The sequence below is a fragment of the Solanum lycopersicum genome, chromosome 3, assembly GCF_036512215.1.
Source record: "Solanum lycopersicum chromosome 3, SLM_r2.1".
Lineage (NCBI taxonomy): Eukaryota > Viridiplantae > Streptophyta > Magnoliopsida > Solanales > Solanaceae > Solanum > Solanum lycopersicum.
Genome location: NC_090802.1, coordinates 51,468,120 through 51,490,274, shown reverse-complemented (window position 1 = coordinate 51,490,274; position 22,155 = coordinate 51,468,120). Strand labels below are relative to the sequence as shown.

The 22,155-nt window shown below is 31.5% G+C and overlaps 2 protein-coding genes across 3 annotated transcripts; both read right to left on the bottom strand.

Annotated features, from left to right (window-relative positions):
• Window positions 1-3,240: 3,240 nt before the first annotated feature.
• LOC101267007 (probable isoaspartyl peptidase/L-asparaginase 3) lies at window positions 3,241-13,764 on the bottom strand. 2 transcript variants are annotated; one of them, XM_004235375.4, is made up of 7 exons: window positions 13,608-13,764; window positions 13,343-13,514; window positions 11,834-11,898; window positions 11,351-11,734; window positions 11,210-11,268; window positions 5,342-5,446; window positions 3,241-3,618 (listed from the first exon to the last, which is right to left on the bottom strand). In XM_004235375.4, the coding sequence occupies exons 1-7, from the start codon at window positions 13,650-13,652 to the stop codon at window positions 3,396-3,398; spliced, it is 1,053 nt and encodes a 350-aa protein (XP_004235423.2). In that variant the 5' UTR covers window positions 13,653-13,764; the 3' UTR covers window positions 3,241-3,395. The 2 variants fall into 2 exon arrangements, with proteins under 2 accessions (XP_004235423.2, XP_010318172.1); XM_010319870.3 differs by having other exon boundaries at window positions 11,351-11,744; window positions 13,608-13,728.
• A 1,231-nt stretch (window positions 13,765-14,995) lies between these two features.
• On the bottom strand, window positions 14,996-20,781 carry LOC101264906 (uncharacterized Rho GTPase-activating protein At5g61530). The gene is made up of 10 exons (XM_004235129.5): window positions 20,492-20,781; window positions 19,863-19,959; window positions 19,529-19,791; window positions 18,288-18,350; window positions 18,176-18,194; window positions 17,707-17,805; window positions 17,522-17,599; window positions 17,194-17,438; window positions 16,545-16,704; window positions 14,996-15,478 (listed from the first exon to the last, which is right to left on the bottom strand). Exons 2-10 carry the CDS (start codon window positions 19,921-19,923, stop codon window positions 15,333-15,335), a joined length of 1,134 nt encoding a protein of 377 aa, XP_004235177.1. The 5' UTR covers window positions 19,924-19,959; window positions 20,492-20,781; the 3' UTR covers window positions 14,996-15,332.
• Window positions 20,782-22,155: the final 1,374 nt, after the last annotated feature.

The window sequence follows — 22,155 nt, the reverse complement described above, 5'->3', positions numbered from 1 at the left end:
AAAAAAAAAGATTTTCTCATTTTACGCGGTTACAACAATAAATATGTGTACAAATTTTATGAATGAATAACATCAACAATTATTATAATAAAGTTAAGTAGGTACGAAAAGAGAGAGTGAGTAGTACCTTGGCAATTACTTTGAAGATTCAAACTAGACAAATGTCCCTATCGTTTTCTTCACACTTACAATTAACACTCTCTCTATGCCTTTGAATTGTATTTATTCGCATTGATCAATCAAAAAGATGGTAACTCATTTGTTCTTTTTATATTCTTCTAATAGTTGATTTCATATTTCACATGAAATTATATTGTGTCTCACGTAATTATTAGTTGTATGAGACTTTTTTTTTTTTCCTTATAAGCAAATGGGATGCAAATCTTTTATTTGAGATCTTTACCTATTTGTGAGATAAAATGAAATCTCATATAATTATTTCATTTGTGAGAGACAAAATATTTTTTGTTTTGATACAAATAAAAACCTACTCATTCTGTTTAAGTTAAGATAAAAGAGCAAGTCATGATAGGATAAAAACATTTAATTAGCAATATTCTCTTTGGTTTAATGTAAGCGTGGTTGCTAATTAATCTTAATGACTTTAATACTAATTAGGGATTCAAATGCATGCCTGGCGATACTAAACAATAAATATAGCCTGCAAAACGATACATATATATATGGAATGAGGAACTAATAATTTATTATTAGTACAAGAAAGCTCGTCACTAATCGAATCTGAAATATAAAATTTAAACTGCATCTTTGCATTTTATTATTAAAAATGATTTTGAGCTAGATTTACCTGACTTTTAATTCTTATATAATTTCATTTGATAAATATAGTTTTTAATTAAATACAAAAATATTGAGAGATGACTTTTCTTCACATTTCACGTGTGACAACACTCAAAGAAAAAGACATCTCTATTACTTCACAAAAGGGGATTCTTGGCTTCACCTTTTCAACTTTTAAGGAGCCGTTTCGACATTAAAATGAATCTTTTTTTTTTCCAGAAAATATTGAAATGAATTTGTTGGAGAAGAGATATATTGATCAAACTAAGTTATTATTTAAAGTAATTTATCAAAATAGTATATTTTTAATTTTTTTTATAAAACTAGTATAAACGTATTTCACAGTAACCTTTTTAGTGTATATTTTATTTTTTAAGAATTCAGATGTGTGCTGACGGCGTTAAGTTGAGAAAACGTTACTCACAGTAACGTTTTATGCTTAAAACGTTTCTATGAGTAAAGAATTTTTATACGCTATTTTGAGTCACGTTTTGCTCCTAAAACGTTAATCACAATAACGTTTCTTAAGAATCCAATCCTGCAACTTTAAAATCAAATCCTGTAAAAATAGCTATAGAATGTTATTGTGAATAATGATTTATCTTTAAACGTGATTGTATGTTTGGAGCGGACACATCTAATCTAATATACCTATAAATTTCAATTGATTGGAGTTGTCTGCATTTTTTCTTTGACAAGTCATTGCTATTAAAGTCTAGATATGTTGCATATATTTTATCATTCAGATGCCAAAAATTGTAAAATTCTAATAGTTACTAGCATTCCACGAATTACGCCATTTCTGTTTAATTAGTGGATGTGGAAATTGGCTCTATTTACAAACCACACATAGATTATATATGTGTAGTTATAGAATTTTCCATTTAGTACCACAAGTAGCTAAGTTAAAAATCAACATTGTGTTCAGTTGACTAAGAAACTAACATTGTTATATAACTATCTTAATTTTTTGAAATGGATTGTTTGACGAGAGTTCTCTATTAAGTTCTAATTTATGCAGAAACGAGCTATTGAGCTAATACAATTTTGTTTAGATGTGAGCACACGTCATACTATTTTGAGAGCTACAAAGTGGTCGCTGATATTTTTTGCTTATATATTTTTGTTGTTTGTGGAGGGAGTTGAGTTGGTTGTTTCTTATGTATTTGACACTCTTAATCATACAACACATTTTTCTTGTCGATCGAACTGCTTCAAAATGCTTTTTTACGGGGAGTCTTGTGAAAACAACTAACTCTATACCTCCAATTAAGTAGGGGTAAAGTCTACGTAGAGCTTAACTCCTCTGTTTTCAAGGACACCAACATTTCCAAAGCTTGATCATTGGCAAATGCCTTAACAATCAATCAAATCCTGTAGCCATTCAACAAACTCTCTGATGCATAAACATCTTTGAGATGATGGTTCAAAAATGTCTCATGGAGACTTGCAATTATGTAATTTTCTATTTTTTATTATCTCGTTGGCACCTTATCCAAGTTTACTCAATCAAATGGCCTTATTGCAGGATTCGATCACCCGTGATTGGATTCTTAAGAAACGTTATTAGGAGTAACGTTTTAGAAATAAAACGTGACTCAAAGTGACATATTATAAAACGTTACTGTGAGTAACGTTTTTAGGTTAAAACGTTACTCGAAGTAACTTTTTTAGGTTAAAACGTTACTCAAAGTAACGTTTTACAACTTAAGGCCGTCAGCACACATCTGAACTTTTAAAAAAATAAAATATATCCTAAAACATTACTATGGAATACGTTTATACTAGTTCTGTAAAATTTTTGAAAAACGTACTATTTTAGTAAATTGCTTTAAATAATGGCTTTGATTAAAAAAAATTCGTGAATTTTCCCACTCACAAGGTTTCAACTTTTTATTTTAATTTAGGTGGAATACATGTTAAACACAACTTCAATTTCTAAATAGTGCCATTTTTCAATTTCAAGAACTACTTTTCTCAAATTTCAATCAAATCTATGTCCAACCATATACTTTGAGTTTGTTTAGACGGGCTTATGACTTATTTTTGTTATTCTGATTTTAAAACATTTACGACTTTTAAAAAACACTTAAAATAAGCAAATTTAAACACTCTTAAACTTTCAAGCACAAAACTTTTTTCATAGTTCCCCTTTGTAGAACTAATCAATGTTGAGACAAATCCATGTCCAATTAGCAAGAACCTTGCACATCAATTAGGTTCCTTAGTCCACAAAACAGGAAGAGAAAAAATAAAAGTAAGTCTAGTGCATGAATTAAAAGATCTGGAAAAGGATCAGACCACATTAAATCTATTGTATGCATATAAATCCAAAATTTGTCAAACTTGCAGTTTTTCTATGCTCTTGATATGTCCTAGGACAAGCAAATACTAGAAGCTTTAATAGGTTGTCAATTGTCATTAATGCAGATACTCAAATAGTCAAATTTGAACTTGCTGTATTAAAGAAAATTTTTATGGTTCACAATATGGAAGGATATCATCAATTCTAGCAACATGTGAAAGAGACTATGCATGCTGCTTTATGGAAGAGGAAGAACTTCAATAGAAACTGGGAATGCTAAAGGGATGGATCACTGAGGGTGAACAGTAAAGACCTCAACATCGTTCATCCCAGGAGTTCTGACACAGTACTGAAAAGTCCAACCATGGCATGCACCTGCATGAGTCCCATTTCTGTTGACTGCAAATAGAGCGCCAATGAAGTTTGGATATTTCCTTGCAATTCGCGATATAGCATCTTTTGCGGCAAGTTTCGGTTCCATTCCCAATCTCATATTCTCCACAGCCTGATAACTGATATCCAGCAAACAGCAAAGAAAAATGTTATGTGTCTCCTTTTAAATTATGTATGACTTTTGTATCAACAACTAGAAGCAATAGTAGGAGAAATACAAGCTGATCAAGATGGGAACATTACATTAAGGAGATTACTTAATGACTGGGGGATTGATTGGTTAAAAGACTTCCACAACACCTTGGAAGTTGGAACAATTTAAGTGGATCAGTAACTGGAAGACTACTTGAATTGGAATGGAAATAAGCAAGTGAAGTTTTCTGTCAATTTAGCCTATAAGGAGTTCAATTTATCAAATAATGAGATTGGTTGTTAGCCTGGAAGTTGATTTGGAAAGTGAAAATTCCTTATAAAGTTGTTCGCTTCATGTGCCTTTTAGCAAAAGAGGGAGTTCGGACACAAGATAATTTAAGCAAGAGAGCCTATCATCTATGCTCAAGATGCAATTTATGTAAAGAGTCGTCAAAGACAATCACTAATCCTTTTTTTGCACTGAAAGTTGACTTTAAGTTATGGAGGATTTTCATCAGCTTAAGAGGCATCATGTGGGTTATTCCAGAAAAAATATCTGAACTCTTAACTTGCTGGAACAATTAAGGTAATCAATCCAATCAAGAAGAGAGATGCAGGATCGTCCCAGCTTGCACTGGTGGACAATCTGGGAAGAAGGAATTGAAGGTGATTTGAAGATAAATCGAGCCACATTCAGAAGATAAAATGATGTGTCTAGTTTTTTTCTATTTTTATTATTTAGAGGACCATGAATCTATTTTTGTTGTTTAGATTCCTTGTGAGAAAACCAGAGTGTATAAGAGCTTTTATGCAGTCCTTGTAATTGTGGGTGACCACATAGTTTTTGGTGTAGTCGACCATGAATCTTTTTTTGATGTTTTAGATTCCTTCTGAGAAAACCAAGCGTATAAGAGCTTTTATGCAGTCCTTGTAATTGTGGGTGACCACATAGTTTTGGTGGTCTTTATATAAATATACAAATATGTTCCGTTATCAAAAAACAAAAAAAAAAGGAAATAAAAAGCTTAAAAACACGAATTTGGTTCAGCTAAAACTTTTAGATTCCCTATTAAGTGTAAGAGGAAACAATAAGAAGACATATCCAAGCACTAATCAATCAGGGTAACAAATCTAAAATTTTATCTAGAGCTTGTGATTCCCGCAATAGAATCTGGAGAGCCAGCAAAATCAACTATAATCTAGGTATACTGACTATTAATTTAGACGCTTACAGCACAAATTTTCTATTCCAATCTCTTAGAGGATGAGAAGTGGGGTTATGCAAAGTTATGAAGATAAGCTAGATTTATTCAAGGGGCTTTAGCTTCTTACTTCCAGGATAACTGATTTAAGAACCAGACCAGACCTTTAAAATGCTTGTTTGACACAAGCAAAATCGTTTGTACAAGCCAAATGGCAATATGCCGCCAACCATCACATGTTAATGATTTAACATTCACAGGAATACCACCTGCAGGTGTGACCGTGTAGAAGACCGAGGAGCTATGGTTCACTAATTATTCTCATGCCACATTTTTATGTATAATCCCCAACCTTCAAAACCCTTCCTTCGGAATTTACCAGGTCAGATATTCTGAACAGTCTCTGTATCATATTTACCTATTTTATTCGAGAGCTAATGTTACTTTCAAAATGAAATTCTACTGTGCATGATGGCACAAACAATCAGAGGAAGCTTTTGCGAAATACCACGGAAGGAAGCGCATCATAATATCACCATCCCCAGTGGCTCCACAAGCACCAACTTCAGCATCCGCATATGCTGAAGACCCTGCTATAGGTCCATCACCAACCCTACAAATACGTTTAAAAGGGAAAGAAGAATTTAAAGGAAACTGTTAAAGATAGAAAACCAAAAAGAAAACTAACAAAACCAGTTTGATAAAATATTGTTTGTTGCATCACCACTGTAATGCTTTATATGTTTTCTGAAAAATAGGTAAAGGAAGTAATGGCTTTATTCTGTGACACAAGTAAATTTTTACTGTAGAGGCAAGTATACTCAATGCAAAATCTACCACCGATCAAATATCGAAGCAAGTGGACATTCTACAAATTGATTAAGAGAATGAGAAAGTTATTCAAAAAAATCTAATCTAAGTATAAAGAAATGCTCCCTCATTCTGTAATTTAATTTCCACCTTTCCTTTACTTGATGAAAAACAGAGTCCAGTTCCCTTCACTGAGATTAAAGGTTTCCCGTATATAAGAGCCACTTTTAGACACTTCAACTTAAATTTTCCGATTCTATTATAAGAAATTCCTCCTCCGCCTATAAACCATGATTAGTGGAAAGGGAAAAGTAAAGATTCACAGCTAAGGACAAAAGAGATAGCTATCATGAACCTATATTTTTGTGAATTAGTGTTATCTGCAGAATATATCAGGCATTTACAAAGTTCCAAATTCGTCTTTATGATGGCACTGTCCAAACCAGCTTGCATGACCTCGACTATTCTGCTGGGTACCTGCTTAACAAAGTTCCAAAACTTACAAACGCAGATTGACAGAACCTCAGAAGTCGACAATGTAAAATGTTAAATCTTTTGATACCTTAGTGACCACTATAACTGGCGACGGTACCGGAACCGGGTGAACCGGACCTGGTTAGTTCCGGAACCGGGACTGTGAGAACCGGTACCGTTCCGGAACCGGTAAAGTATTTCGTGTTCCGGTGCGGTCCGGAAGGAAACTGGTAGTATACCGGACCGGTAACCGGGACGGACCGTTATTAAAAAAAATAAATTAAACTATTTAAAACTTAAAGATTTTTTTTTAATTGAATATAATTTTTATTATAATAATAAAAAATTAAAAATTTAAATTTCAAACTTTAAAAGTTAAAAAAAATTAAATTTTCAAACATTAAAGTTATAAAATTTAAATTCAAACTTCAAAGTTATAAAATTTAAATTTCAAACTTTGAAATTTTTAAATTTGAACTTTTAAAGTTTTGGAAATTTTAAAGTTATAAAATTTAAATTTCAAACTTTAAAGTTATAAAATTAAAAATTGACAATATTAAAAATTATATTTAATACAACAATATTAAAAACAAATTAAGGCGAATAGCCTAGATTTTTATTAATATTACAATTACAAAAATATTAATAGAGTATTAAAAGATTTAATCTACATAGCCACCTTCTAGGAAGGGTTCTGTTTGAATTAAATCTCGAATTATCATACTTTTACTAATAGTTGGTGCCACCATATAAATCCCTTCGTAAATCATTCAACATTTCTTTAGTAACATGTTCAGGAATTGGTTGAATAGAAAGATCTTCCATTGCTTCAATCCCGTCGTCACTATAATCCTGCATTACCTCATCAATGTCATCTTGAAATTTGTTCAGTAGTGGTTCACGACCCAAATTTCTTCTCTTGGCATTAACCCAATCTCGAAATAATATCGATATCTCCAAGCTGTCGGCTGCTAGTGAATGCCTATGTTCTCCAAGTTGAAACCTTGTTGCACTAAAGACGCCTTCCGAAGCTACTGACGACGCTTGCATTGCTAATATATCTCGAGCCATCAGTTGTAGTTTTGGAAACCCTTTGCCGCGATTTCTCCACCATGCTGGAATATCTTCAGTAGGTTTTGTATTTTATTAACATAGGCATCAAAATTATTTCTATTATCGTGAGAAAGTTCAAGATAATCATGTAAATAAGCATCAATATTATCTTCATCAAATCTAATCCTAGAGTTTTGAGGTTCATTTTCACTTGATAAATTTATATTAGCATTATATAAATCATACAATTGTCTAGCTTCAATTTTTATGTTATCTTTAACTTGTTGACAACTAGAAATTTCTTCTAATACATCATTAATATCTAAGTTAAAATACATTTTTTCAACCATTTTTGATGCACCTACATCTTTATACTTAGGGTTAAACAAACATGCAGTTAAATAAATTTGAGGAATAGAAATATAATATTTTTTAAATTTTAAAATCATTTTTCAATGGTTTGTTGAAATCTTGGTTTATTTTTAAATTTATATAATTTAGAAGAAATCATACAAATATCAGGCAAAATAATACAAATTGATGGACTATAAAGTACAGATATTCTTTTTGTAGTTAAGTAAAAAACTTTTAGGAAATATATAAGTTTCATTTATATTACGCCAATCACTATCATCTAGTCTATATGTCATTTCAGAATTATAAGCATTTCAAACCATTTGTAAGGGTATTCTATATTCAAAAGCGACTACAAGCATTTAATATAAAGTATTCCATCTAGTAGCCACTGTTTTTGGAATTTTTCTTGGTGGAAGATTATTTTCAAAACAGCGATTTTGAAAATCTTTACGCCATTTAAATATAAAATGACATGTATTTTCAACTTTCGTACATCCGTTATCATACATATGTACATCATTTCTAACCATCAAATTATATATATGTGCAGTACACCTAATATGATAATTATCACCATAGAAAGGACAAAGTGTAGGTTTTAAATATTCAACAACAACATTATTACTTGAAGCATTATCTAAGGTTATACTACTTATTTTATCACATATTCCATAACTTTGTAAAATATCTAAAATAGTTTGAGCAATATAACTACCGGTTTTTTGCATTTGACAACATTTATAACCTAAAATTCTTTTTCGCATATACCAATTTTCATCAATCCAATAAGCAGTAACAGTCAAATAATCGTTACCGTTTACACTACGACCCATATCAAAAGTTATAGCTATTTTACAAATACTATATTAAAATAAACAACGAAGATATTGAAAATGTTGTGCATGATAATCAAATACAACCTTTTTTATTGTATTCAAGCAAAACCTTTAAAAATTGGATTATATACAAACTTTAAAGGTTTTGCTAGAAATACAATAAAAAAGGTTGTATTTGATTATCATGCACAACATTTTCAATATCTTCGTTGTTTATTTTATTATAGTACTTGTAAAATAGCTATTACTTCTGATATGGGTCGTAGTGTAAACTGTAACGATTATTTGACTGTTACTGCACATTGGATTGATGAAAATTGGTATATGCAAAAAAGAATTTTAGGTTATAAATGTTGTCAAATGCAAAAAACCAGTAGTTATATTGCTCAAACTATTTTAGATATTTTACAAAGTTATGGAATATGTGATAAAATAAGTAGTATAACCTTAGATAATGTTTCAAGTAATAATGCTGCTGTTGAATATTTAAAACCTACATTTTGTCATTTCTATGGTGATAATTATCATATTAGGTGTACTGCACATATATATAATTTGATGGTTAGAGATGATGTACATATGTATGATAACGGATGTACGAAAGTTGAAAATGCATGTCATTTTATATTTAAATGTTAAGTCTAGGCGTAAAGATTTTCAAAATCGCTGTTTTGAAAATAATCTTCCACCAAGAAAAATTCCAAAAACAGTGTCTACTAGATGGAATACTTTATATTAAATGCTTGTAGTCGCTTTTGAATATAGAATACCCTTACAAATGGTTTGGAATGCTTATAATTCTGAAATGACATATAGACTAGATGATAGTGATTGGCGTAATATAAATGAAACTTATATATTTCCTAAAAGTTTTTTACTTAACTACAAAAAGAATATCTGTACTTTATAGTCCATCAATTTGTATTATTTTGCCTGATATTTGTATGATTTCTTCTAAATTATATAAATTTAAAAATAAACCAAGATTTCAACAAACCATTGAAAAATGATTTTAAAATTTAAAAAATATTATATTTCTATTCCTCAAATTTATTTAACTGCATGTTTGTTTAACCCTAAGTATAAAAATGTAGATGCATCAAAAATGATTGAAAAAATGTATTTAAACTTAGATATTAATGATGTATTAGAAGAAATTCCTAGTTGTCAACAAGTTAAAGATAGCATAAAAATTGAAGCTAGAAAATTGTATGATTTATATAATGCTAATATAAATTTATCAAGTGAAAATGAACTTCAAAACTCTAGGAGTAGATTTGATGAAGATAATATTGATGCTTATTTAGAGGATTATCTTAAACTTCCTCACGATAATAGAAATGATTTTGATGCCTATGTTAATAAAATACAAAACCTACTGAAGATATTCCAGCATGGTGGAGAAATCGCGGCAAAGGGTTTCCAAAACTACAACCGATGGCTCGAGATATATTACCAATGCAAGCGTCGTCAGTAGCTTCGGAAGGCGTCTTTAGTGCAGCAAGGTTTCAACTTGGAGAACATAGGCATTCACTAGCAGCCGATAGCTTGGAGATATCGACATTATTTCGAGATTGGATTAATGCCAGGAGAAGAAATTTGGGTCGTGAACCACTACCGAACAAATTTCAAGATGACATTGATGAAGTAATGCAGGATTATAGTGACGACGGGATTGAAGCAATGGAAGATCTTTCTATTCAACCAATTCCTGAACATGTTACTAAAGAAATGTTGAATGATTTACGAAGGGATTTATATGGTGGCACCAACTATTAGTAAAAGTATGATAATTCGAGATTTAATTCAAACAGAACTCTTCCTAGAAGGTGGCTGTGTAGACTAAATCTTTTAATACTCTACTAATATTTTTGTAAATGTAATTGTAATATCAAATAAGTATTAATAAAAATATAGGCTATTCGCCTTAATTTGTTTTTTAATTTTATAACTTTAAAGTTTGAATTTAAAAATTTCAAACTTTAAGAGATTGAAATTTAAATTTTTATAACTTAAAATTTGAATTTAAAAATTTCAAACTTTAAAAGTTTGAAATTTAAATTTTATAACTTTAAAGTTTGAATTTAAAATTCCAAACATTAAAGTTTATAAAATTTAAATTTCAAACTTTGAAAGTTTGAAAATTTTAAATTTAAACTTTAAAGTTTGAATTTAAAAATTTCAAACTTTTAGAGTTTGAAATTTAAATTTTATAACTTTAATGTTTGAAATTTAAATTTTTAATTTTTTAATTATTATAATAAAAATTATATTCAATTAAAAAAAATTAAATCTTTAAGTTTTAAATAATTTAATTTTTTTTTAATAACGGTCCATCCCGGTTACCGGTCCTGTCCGGTCCTGGTTCTCACAGTCCCGGTTCCGGAATTTACCGGTCCGGTTCACCCGGTTCCGGTACCGCCGCCAGTCATAGTGACCACCTGTAAAGGATTGTTTTTTGCTTTCCATCCAAAATAGATAGGTCAAGCCGTAAACTCTTCATAACAGTTTTTGAAATGTTTATAAATTGTTTCACCTTATTCAGACACCTCCTAAATAAATGTCATATCCCTCCATAACATTATGTAATTTGTCTCTACTTCTTCCCTTTTAAGACGAGAATGGTCCCTTTAGGGAAGAGACAGTAAACTTGATAACAACATTTGCAGCTTCCTTGAAATAATAGCAGGTTGCAAAGTACTTTGTTTTACTAAAGCAAAAATAGAAGTGTGTGGCATATGCACAACAATTCTAAAAAGGTCATTGAAGTTCCTTTTGCCTTCATGGTAAAGCGTTGAAAGATCACACAATGTTTTCTCATAGCATAAACAAGTAAAGATCATCACCTTCCAGGAATCTTGAATGTGGCTCCATTAGTTGATGTTCCAACAGCAATCCGTCCAATCTAAAGAGGAAAGAATAAACAATTTGTAGCGAAAGAAGCCAACAAGCAAAACAAAATAAAGTAGCACACACCAACAACTTACTTGATCGATGACAGCCATGGATATTGTATCATGACTATGTAAACCTACATTAACTGATCCAAATTCATTAGGCCTGAGCTCGTTATCCATCAGGCATCTTCTTATTGAAGGACCATTGGGATGGAATGGACCACAACTATCTCTAGGGATAACATTTTTCCGGAAATTAGGTTGGCAAGAATTATCTTTCCATTTTGTCCACTTCTCTATTGACTCAACTGAGCTTAGGTTTGTAGGCCCCTGAAGGCCCATCGAAATGGCAAAAGCTGAGGCTTGATCCCCGACGAGCATAGTATGTTTAGTATACTCCAACACTAACTTCGCAGCTTTAATTCCCTCTGGCACATATCTCATAGCAGCAACAGCGCCGACCTCCATTGTTACCTATGAATGTCTTAGCAAATCCGAAATAAATTTTAATTATGTTTGTCTTCATCGCAGTGATCATGAAGCAACATCCAAGAATAAACAGAAAATTATTACCCCATCCATGACCATGGCATCAAGTGTAGTTTCTCCATTCTCGTCTGGACTTCCACCAGGCCCAACTGACATGAAAAGAATACTTATGAACTGCTATAGTAATTCAAGTATCATATTGTATAAACCATCAGCAAGATGCTCAACTGCATCAACTCTTACCTTACAACTGGCTGACTTTTCTGTCACCAATATTCTTCTTTAGGACAAAATTGTACTAATTCCCATATCTGAACTAAAAGTATATAATTTTTGTTTTGACAACAGACAGTCAATGGTAGGACTAACTTGTCAACTGTTCAACCCTCTTACATTGAAATAGGTCAACTAAAATGTGGTAGATGAAGCGGTATGATTGGAAGCCCAGATAACTACTACGCATAATATACTTAATGTTCATGTTACTGTTGAAAGTCGAGGATATTTTGATGATAATGCAACAATTTGGAATTCAATAAATTAGGCAAATTCTCTTCTTTCATGTAACTCAAAATCCTATATAAGAAATCCTTCTTGTATCCTGTAAACCAACTCATTCAACAAGAGTTTCCCCCCTTATATATCATGGTATTGGTATCTCTAGGATCTTGGTGGAGACTTTATGTTGTTCCTACTTTTGGGAACCAGCCTTACACTTGTATACCTGGCTAATCTTTTTCTTGTTTTTATAATTTCTTTGTTTCTTTCTGGTGAATGTCTTGGAAGTACTCTTTCTCTTTCTAATAATTATTCTGGTAACACTGTGCCTTTCGGGGCGAACCATACGGTGGTAGCCTTTGTCTTTTTAATACCGCACTCAGGTTAGTTCACTACTTTGTGTTTGAGGGTGTGTGTGAAGTCGAGACAAGTATTTAAGGAATCATTATAAATATTGTTCAGAAACTTAATGATTAAGTCATAATAAATTTAGATACCCGAGAATTAGAAAACTTTTTCCTTATTTCACGTAGCTCAAAACTCCTGCGGTGAATACATTTTTGACAAGGAACTTCTGTGGTGTATAGCATTGCATAGATCTTTGCTGGATGTTGTACTCATTTGGGGATTTCAATGAGTTTTCTAGTTTAGCTATTTCAATATTTAGTATGGGGGTGGTATACATAGTGGTACCTCCACTATGAACTCTTCAACTTTGGAAATATTCTTGGACAGTATCAGTTTGAGGACTAAAGAGTGACCACTACAATTATCGCCATCAAAATCCTTGGAACAGAACACCACTTTAGTTGTAGAAATTGAGCTACTTTATGAATGACCAAGACAACTTTTTGTTCCTTTAAACTCGCATGTTTCCTAGCATCCATTTCGATGCTAAACAATCTGAGTGAAGAGCAATTAAAAGAGTTGCAGGAGTATGTTAATGGATTCACCTCTTTAAAAAAAATCAAAATATTACAGACACAAATCACCTCAATACCAACTCCCGTATCACAAAATTTTACTTCGGCTTTTCAATTAATCAATTATGAAGAAAGAGGAAACAATTAGTATAAAATGAGAATGAACATATACCTGTACCATCACATCTTAGTTTCTCACAAGCAGAACAACCTTCCACAACTGCATCTACTGCAGAGAAACCACCGTCAACGGCGTTCCAGGCAGCTCTAACAGCTTCCAAAAAAGGCCAAGTGCTTACAACTACTGGATATTGCAAGGAAGCCCTAACTTCATTCACCAGTGCCTATTCTCATACAGTAATAAATTTATAAATCAGATGAAATTACTTGGAAGCAATGTTTTCATAATAAATTGCATTGATGAATTTTGATTATACCTTGGAGAAGATGAGTATTGTGAAGAGGAAGAGATGCTTCTTCATGTTCAATTAGCTTCTTTTTTCACTCTGCAATTCTTTAGCCCCAAAAATTTACTGAGTTTTTGGCTAAAATTAGCCCACAAGTAAATGTCTAGGGAAAAAGCGCTAAGTACCTGCAATTTGTGATCGAAATTTTAGAGACATATTTATACGATCTCTAATTTTTTATCTTTTTTGATTTACATGATATTAACTTGAAAAAAAGTCAATCAATATTGAACCCACAAGATAGTGTAACATAAATCGAAAAGGGGTATGAATATTAATAAAAGTTCAGGGGTAATAACACCTTTGTATAATATAAATGTCTATTTGAGGTTTCGGGCATAGGTTGAAAAGATATTTGTTGATTGTCACTAAATGTCTACATAACTTGTGAACTGCATCGTATATAATATATACGTATTTAAATATATTTTTAAAAGAAAATATCTAAATAGTTGAGTGTAATATTTTTAAAAGTCTATATTTCAGGACTTATCTATTATTACAAGTCAATTTACTTGATAATGTAAAAATAATATAAATTAACAACACACAAATTTAAATTCTGATAATGAAAGATTCAATTCCTATTCATATCCTTATTCTTTTTAGGTAACTTTGATCTTCTCGTCGTGACTAAGACATGACTAAAATTTTAAAAAAATTATTGATTCAATCAGTTTCTTAACAAAATATACTGAAGATGATTCTTGTTATATTTGAATAGTGTAAGAATATTTTTTGTTCACTTAAATAATATAAATATGTACATAAAACTTAAGTCATAATCGAGAGATAATTTTAGCCAAAACGATGTTTAACTATACTTTTTTATTTTTCCGTGTACTCCCATTGAAAGAACAATAAGATTTATATTTGATTTCATTTTCACTGAAACAAATAGTTTTGGCATATCGACATTGGCTTTTCTCCTACTTATATTTTTTAGTATTCTAAATTTGTAGGAATATATGTGAGATTTTTATAACGAGTATTTAAAAAAAATAACGTTGAAAACATGATATTCAGTTCGAGTCATAGTCTGCTCCTTTGGCATGGTTCAAAAATTAATTAAAAACAATTTATTTGTCTTTACAAAATAAAAATAAAGCCGTGTAGGCATCACCCTTATTAGAACTCCACTCCCGAAATTATATTTAATACTTTATTATTTTTATATATTCCAAATACTAGTGGAATTTCTAGATCCGTGTATTCCTTTCAACAAAGACTTGTTTTGTTTCTATTTTTGTATTCTACATTATATGAAAATCAATTAAAATTCCACCAAGTATGCAAAGATAAAGCAAAAGTAATAAATTTTCTTCAAGCAACTACAGAGACAAACCGAAAATGACTCATTAAACTGCAAAGATCTATGTTTATTTCATACTTTGCAATGCTCCAAACACAAGTACAAACCCTTGAATAGCACATAAGCTCTTTTATGCTTTATATACCTTCAATAGCATCCAAACAATCACCCCATAACAAAAAAAACTGAGCTATAAACACAAGTTCTGAACCTATGCATGCCTATCCCAATCAAAAATTTACATAGCCACGGTTACAAACTCCTAAATGTTATGAGAAAATCAAGTATGATGGTAAAAGAGTTCCAAACTTTTTTCTGATGTTCACCAGGGATAAAGACATTCTATCTGTGCAATATATCCAATCTGAGAGTCTGATGCAATACTATCGCCAAACAGTCTCATTCGCATCGGTAAATATGGCATTATGATGTTCGATTAAGCATTGAATGGCATCAATAGCACCCAAGTCAATTGGCAATCCATCATCCAACGGGATGGGAGAAGATGCATCAACATTTTCATCTTCATCTGGATGCAAAAACAATCACAGGTGAAAAATGGAATAAGTTGTTTAACAGTTGTTTTAAGTTGCAAATAACAATCTCAAAATGCAATAATATTACTCTTAAGTAACTAATGTAAACAGAACATGCTCCCAGATATTACCGTCAAAAGAAAAATATGTCTCAATAAACATAACTAACAATTCTTTACCTACACCTAGTTTATATTAACAAATGTAAGAAGTGGAAACCTCCACTAGCACAAAATCTCCATCCAAAAGAGAAATGAAAAGGAACATAAAACAACAACATATTCTACCCTGGGTGTCTTCAGAAAACACAAATCTTTTGGAAATAGCCGTTCAACGGGCTACACATACTCCAATAGAGAATGTACTCTAAAAATTAAGGTCTCAGCTGCAGTAGTAGAAATTTTTCATTGAAATGCAAAACAAGCTAAAAAACAGTTATAGCACACAGCTTAAGTTAATCTTTGCATAACTTCTTTCTACAATTTTATTCTAATTTATTATGTTTCTGATACACATCTAATTATACAGATACACATTTCAATATTAACTTCCATATCTTCTCAAAATTTTCTTACATTTACCTTTCCTTTTCAAAATTTTGAGTCAATATATAGCCTATTTGAAGTCTTCACGTACTTGTATCATATCTACCTACTTAGTATATATATGTAGTAGTAAATATCCATTTTGCGACTAGCCTACCCTTGTAATTCATCATTACTAATATGAGAGAAGATCTTTCTCCCATCACCAGCAATCTCCAGGTGTGGATGTAGATGCCGGCAGTTCCACTTTTTAACTTCACACATGGTACTTTAATGTGTCAACTGATTTCTTACCAAATAAAACAGGGTCACTAGTCACAATACATTGTTTTAAACTTTGTAAGTCTGTCTATGACAGAAGAAAGAGATTCAACGTGCTAATGTTCAAAATTTATTTGGATGCTGAGGTATCCATCCACCCCTCATTTAATATGATTTGTGTTAAAAATTATCAAAGATGAATGAAATATTACACTACCCACTTGAAAACAGAAAGGAATAAACAAAAACAGACCTTCAAGCATCTCCCATGCACTAGAGTTAGAGTTGGAGTCCATATATTTCTTAGAAGATTTTGCTGAATGGTTCCAGAACTGGTCATACTGGTGTGGACTCTGTCCTCTTTGCCAAATAAGGATTGGAGCCATTTCTGTTGCAAGAGTTCTAGCATCCATCTGCCAGGAAGAAAGTGTGAGAAGCATATAAACCGCATTGAAGAAAAGAATTCACACATTTGTGCAAGATAATGGTTCACAAGGAGCAAGATTTTTGGATCTCAATCATCTGGGTGATAAGGAAAAAAAGAACTCCCATTTTTTTTATTGATGAAGATTTATTCGTAACAAGTTTGTCAGATCTCAATCAAATGGGCAAAAAGAAATAAAACAAATTCAATATATGCAAAGGCTTATCATAGAAACTAGGCATCTCAATTAGCGAGTTCAAAACCCAAGTGTTAAAAATTGTATCACGTTTCACAGTTCTCCACCACACAATTTCTTCATCTTAGAAGGAAGCGAAGGTTCTATGAACATCAACTCCAAAAACCAAGAGGATGATAAGTACACTAAGACAATTTCAAATCCAAAGATCTGCGCATATCTAAATCGACACAGGGAAAGGTAGGTGCTAATTTTGTTCATTGAGAAAGGGAATAAACTTGCCTTGTTAACCAGAGATTTCTGGCTTACGCGGAGTAGCAGCGCGGTAATCAATTCCAGTGTCATGTAGTTGACAGTTGGAATCTTCTTTAAGGTATTCTTCATTGCGTGTATGCTTGAGCGAGCACCTCTTATTTCATTATAAAGCTCGAAGGTTGTCAATGGCTCAGGTAGACTTGCAAGGTAGCACTTCATCAGAGCTGCAATATCTACCGGATTTACCCCCTCAGGTATTGGTGCATTTTGATCTACAACACAAACGAGCAAACTAACGAGTGAATAGATTGATCCCTTGAAAAATAAAATATGTTTGAGATTAGAAACTGAATACCTTGATTGTAGTAAGAAACCAATTGATGTATGACCTTTTTATCCCCTTCAGCCTTGAATAGCTCAGGTGAATTCAGCCCTAGACCAAAAGTAGGCTCACATAACATCATTTAGATGTTTCTGAGAAAATTTACATAACAGTAATAACTAATGACAGTTTGCTATAACTATTGGTACATCTCTCACCTGATAAGACAAGATAATCTGCACATTTCACCATGATAAAAGGAACGGATCTAGTTGATTGCTGCCTCTGCACAAGGATATCGATGGGGACTCCAAACACTGGATAAACCAAGATATGTCACTATAGCCAGAAAAAAATGTCTCCTGAGAGATTTGAGGAAGCAAATAATCATATGGCTCATTCCATATTTATAACTGTTGAACTGATTTCTACAACTCATGGACATGGTGTAGAAGTGGTAAAGAAGTGTGATCAAGTATAACAGACATCTGCTACTACACCGTTCTTTATTCCTAAATGAACTAAAAAAAATCCAGTAAAAGAGTGGCGAGGACGAATTAAACAGAAGAAATTTTGGAGTTGTTGGATACCAACATAAGCCATCCATCCCCCCCTCCCAAAAAAAATGAGGAACACAAAAATACTCATAAGCAAGTAATATAATGATCAAGAGAGAAGAAACTTTACCATCAGTGCTGGCAACTCCCTGCATTTCAAATAGAAAAGATAAGATACTTTGAACTGCAAGCCATAGAGAAATTTGAGATGAAAAAGGAAAAGAGTGAAAATTATTGTGCACCTTCTGCCACCGCTCTATATCAGTCAGCAAAGTCTTGCTTTTCTGTGCAGTTTTCTTTGCCACCTGGAACATAAAATTATTGCATGTGTCTAGTTCAGACTAAGACTGCTTTGCAAAAGATTCAAAAATATCATATCATGTGTACTTTAGGTTTTTAACTACTGATATCATAAGATCAACATCTCTCATCCATTCCTCATTTTCTTCACTCAAAGATATATACAACAACAATTCCATTGAAGTGCCAAACTAGGAACTACACCCTGTATATTTTGAAACCAAATTTGTTGCCTTAATTAGGAATTTGATTGTGTGGTTTCATATTAGACTGGACTTAGAAAACATTGCCAGCACTAAATGACCATTCACTAGTGACTAAACACCTAACATTTACAAAGACAAAAAGGTAACCTACCATCACGATTCAAACCTACACTGAAAACCTCACAACTTAAATAGAAGTCCTTGTTGAGTAAAAACAGATACTTCTCTGTATCCCTATTTACAACTCCAACAAAACAGACTATAAATAAGATTTGATTGATATATAATAGCTCTTTTACCAGGAAATACTACAAGGACAGAATCATTGGAGATCTATGCATAAAGAATCAAAGAGGTCAAGCTAATAACTTTAACAGTAGAAAAATAAACTCTTCTGTTTAACTTCCCTTGGCTTTGTTGCTGACCTCAAATTTCAAAATACAAAATTTCATACTCTCCTAAATCCAAATCTCTCCATTTATGAGTTGGCACGGGCGGGGAGTGGAGGAGAGTGTCAATAGCAACTGTCCTAAACCCAAATCTTGTAACGTCAAAATCTGCTAGTAATGGATGAGCTGTGAATAGAATCACATAGTAAAAGCTTCATGATTCTGTTTCTAGTAAGAAGGTTTAGTTCAATCTCCCCCTTATGTTTTAATTGAATCACAAAACCTTCTGCTATTTAAGTATAGGCTCATGAACCCCATCAGTATCTTACTAAAGTACAACAGTCACTTCAGAACCTAAGACAAAATTAAAAGACCAGATAGCCAAGAACCTTGTGTGCCTCACAACTCTAGTGGTCATCCCAATTCCCTGGTGATACGTTGACATCACCTAGTGTTCTATAACAAAGTAAATGCTACAAAAAACCACAATGCTCTCTATTATAGGTATGGCAAAATCAAGAATATGGGATATGTTGATTAATCACAATTGGGAAATTTTCCACAAAAAACTGCTGATGTTTGTAATACCTCCTCAACTTTTGTCTTTCCAACAGCAACCTTATCTTTTGTCTCCAAAAACCCCTTCCTCAAGAAGAAGCTGGTTGTAGCAGCCGCAGAGATAAAGCGCTCCTGCATGGCATGTCTTGTTGATGGCTGCTGCAGGAGCGACCATCGACTTTTGACTACTGATCCAACTTTCTCAGCAACCTCGCCAACATTTCCCTTTGCATCTTTCGCAACCTCACCAACAAATGATCCTGCAGACTGCCCAGCTTCTTTCAACTTCACCCCTGTATCAAAGATTCAGTTATCAAACATACAAAAATCAAAGTAAAGGTAGAAACATAACCAACTGAGTTACCCGAAGATTGAAAGAATCCACTAGCTTTCTCTTGCCACTGAGGCGAAATTACTGAAGGCATTGAAGTTGCAACAAGTAGTAGACAGTATCAAATCGCCTAAAAATAAAGAAAAACAATTACAGGTGTAAATAAAGTTTTTATATCACCAAATGCTTTTGCTCCATTTCGACAACTATACAATTTTCATATTACTTCCAGCCAACACCATTTACATCAGAAACAACAAATTAACAAGAAAACACTAGTGAAAAAAGAAATCAAAAATCAAATTATTTCTGTTAACCAAATCAGAATTGGACTTATAAAACAGTACTTCCATGAGAAAAATAAGCAATTGTTTCCAAAATCCATATCATCACTTTAACGAAACATTAAAAACTCCACCATCGAATCAATACAGAAAGTTATAAACCTAATCCGCCGATCCAAAACATGATAGCTTCGATAAATTCCTAAATCATTACAGAATTGAGAAGAAACAAATGCAGTCAGTTTCAATTTTTCTAAACCTACACCTGAAATTAACGATAATTTAACTCAATTCCAATAATTAACAAACAAAGAAACCGAAAAAACTGCGACAGAGAAGATCGATGATCCGAAAACAACAATCGGGTTAGGGTTTTACCTTTGATCAACGGATTGAAAACCTTTGGAAAAAGAATCGTTGAAGAAGAAAAAGAAAATGAGAAAATTATTATTATTATTATTATTAATACTAATACTAATAATGAGTTTATTTTGTGATGATTAACGGGTCGACTTTTTTATGCTTTTGATAGCCAATAAAAAAAAACTACGTGGATTTTTTTCCAGACAAAAAGCTATTTTTTCTACTATAACTCTCATTTCTGTGCGCTTCCAACGGACATAACGGCTATGTATCTCTTCCACTATTTTCGTAAAACTAATATTGCCAACCAAAAAAAAAAAGAAAAACATTATACTAGTACTGTTTTTTTCGAACACGGTATGTATGTCGGATAAAATTTATCTATAATTTATTTTATTTTATTATATCACATAAAATAATGTATTTTTATTGATTTAATATAAACATCTGAAATAGGTAAATTTTTTTCATATATTTCATTTTAATTTATCACTAGCTTAACTACTGGTAAATCATAAAGGAAAAAATATTATATATTAAAAATGCAAAACTAAAGGTTGATAATTTAGTGGGTAAAATATTCTGTCCAAATATGATAGTCCACTATACTTATTTTGATTGTCCAATAAATTACTTCTCCACTCTTATGAAATTAATAAATAATTTTATATTTAATATCTTATTATTAATGATAATTATTTTTCTTTATGTTTCTTAAGATATTATATTCATTATGTTTAAAAAGTGCTATAATAAAATTATATTTTTATTTATAATTTTTTAAAAAATTTACGAAGTCATTAATATGAAAAATAATAATGAAACTGTTGGACAGATAGATAGAGATAGAGTATATAAATTTGAATTGTTGAAGAGCCATCCAAATGTTATAGGCATAGTTAACTTTAATTTTTCTTTTGTGTTTTTGTAAAATATATTCATTGTTTGAATTCAAACCAAAATTTGAATAGAATTAGTAACTCTTACGCTTCAGATATATGTGATATTTATTGTGAATAAGGTTATGAATAATGATATTTAGTGAAATTTTATAAGTGAAATTTCGGAAGCAAATTTTAGGACAAAAACTTACCATTACCATCATCAAGTGTTTACATCAAACTAATTCAATTTTCATTATTATTGATTTAATGAAGTAAAACATGTATTAATTAAGATTAAATAAAATAAATCATAAATTTAAATATATGACATGTATATATTAAATTAATGTAAACACCCGATTCTAGACATTACCACTACCTTCTAAAGATATAAATATTATTTGGTAAAGACCTTCAGCACCTCGAATATAACAATTTTATATACAAAAAAATATATATAGTAAGCCATAAAATGCTTATTTTTTGCAAGTAAAATATAGCAAGTCATAAAATGCTTTTTTTTTTTTGGCAAGTTATTATGATATTTTAGAAGTAAATTCTTTATGTGATTTTATTAATGGTTGATAAATATTTCAAGAAATTTCATTCAGGAGAGTATTCCTTCATTTTCAAATTTTGAGATTTAAACAAGTTTAATAAAATATTTTAATTATTAATTATTATAACTTACATTACTTTTTATGTAATTTATGGACATATACATTTCATTTTTAAAAATGATATAAGAAATTAAATATATAGTAGTATATTGGAAAGACTGTTGTTCTTCTTAGC

What these genes read in the sequence shown, in the direction of transcription:
- LOC101267007 (XM_004235375.4), bottom strand. Translation starts at nt 13,652, where the DNA reads ATGAAGAAGCATCTCTTCCTCTTCACAATACTCATCTTCTCCAAG. An exon ending in ATGCCATGGTCATGGATGGG is followed by an intron (nt 11,735 to 11,833) that starts GTAATAATTTTC and finishes AGACATTCATAG; the next exon opens with GTAACAATGGAGGTCGGCGC. An exon ending in ACATTCAAGATTCCTGGAAG is followed by an intron (nt 5,447 to 11,209) that starts GTGATGATCTTT and finishes ACGTATTTGTAG; the next exon opens with GGTTGGTGATGGACCTATAG.
- LOC101264906 (XM_004235129.5), bottom strand. Translation starts at nt 19,923, where the DNA reads ATGCCTTCAGTAATTTCGCCTCAGTGGCAAGAGAAAGCTAGTGGATTC. An exon ending in GAAAGACAAAAGTTGAGGAG is followed by an intron (nt 18,351 to 19,528) that starts GTATTACAAACA and finishes TTTATGTTCCAG; the next exon opens with GTGGCAAAGAAAACTGCACA. An exon ending in TGCATGGGAGATGCTTGAAG is followed by an intron (nt 15,479 to 16,544) that starts GTCTGTTTTTGT and finishes TTTTGCATCCAG; the next exon opens with ATGAAGATGAAAATGTTGAT.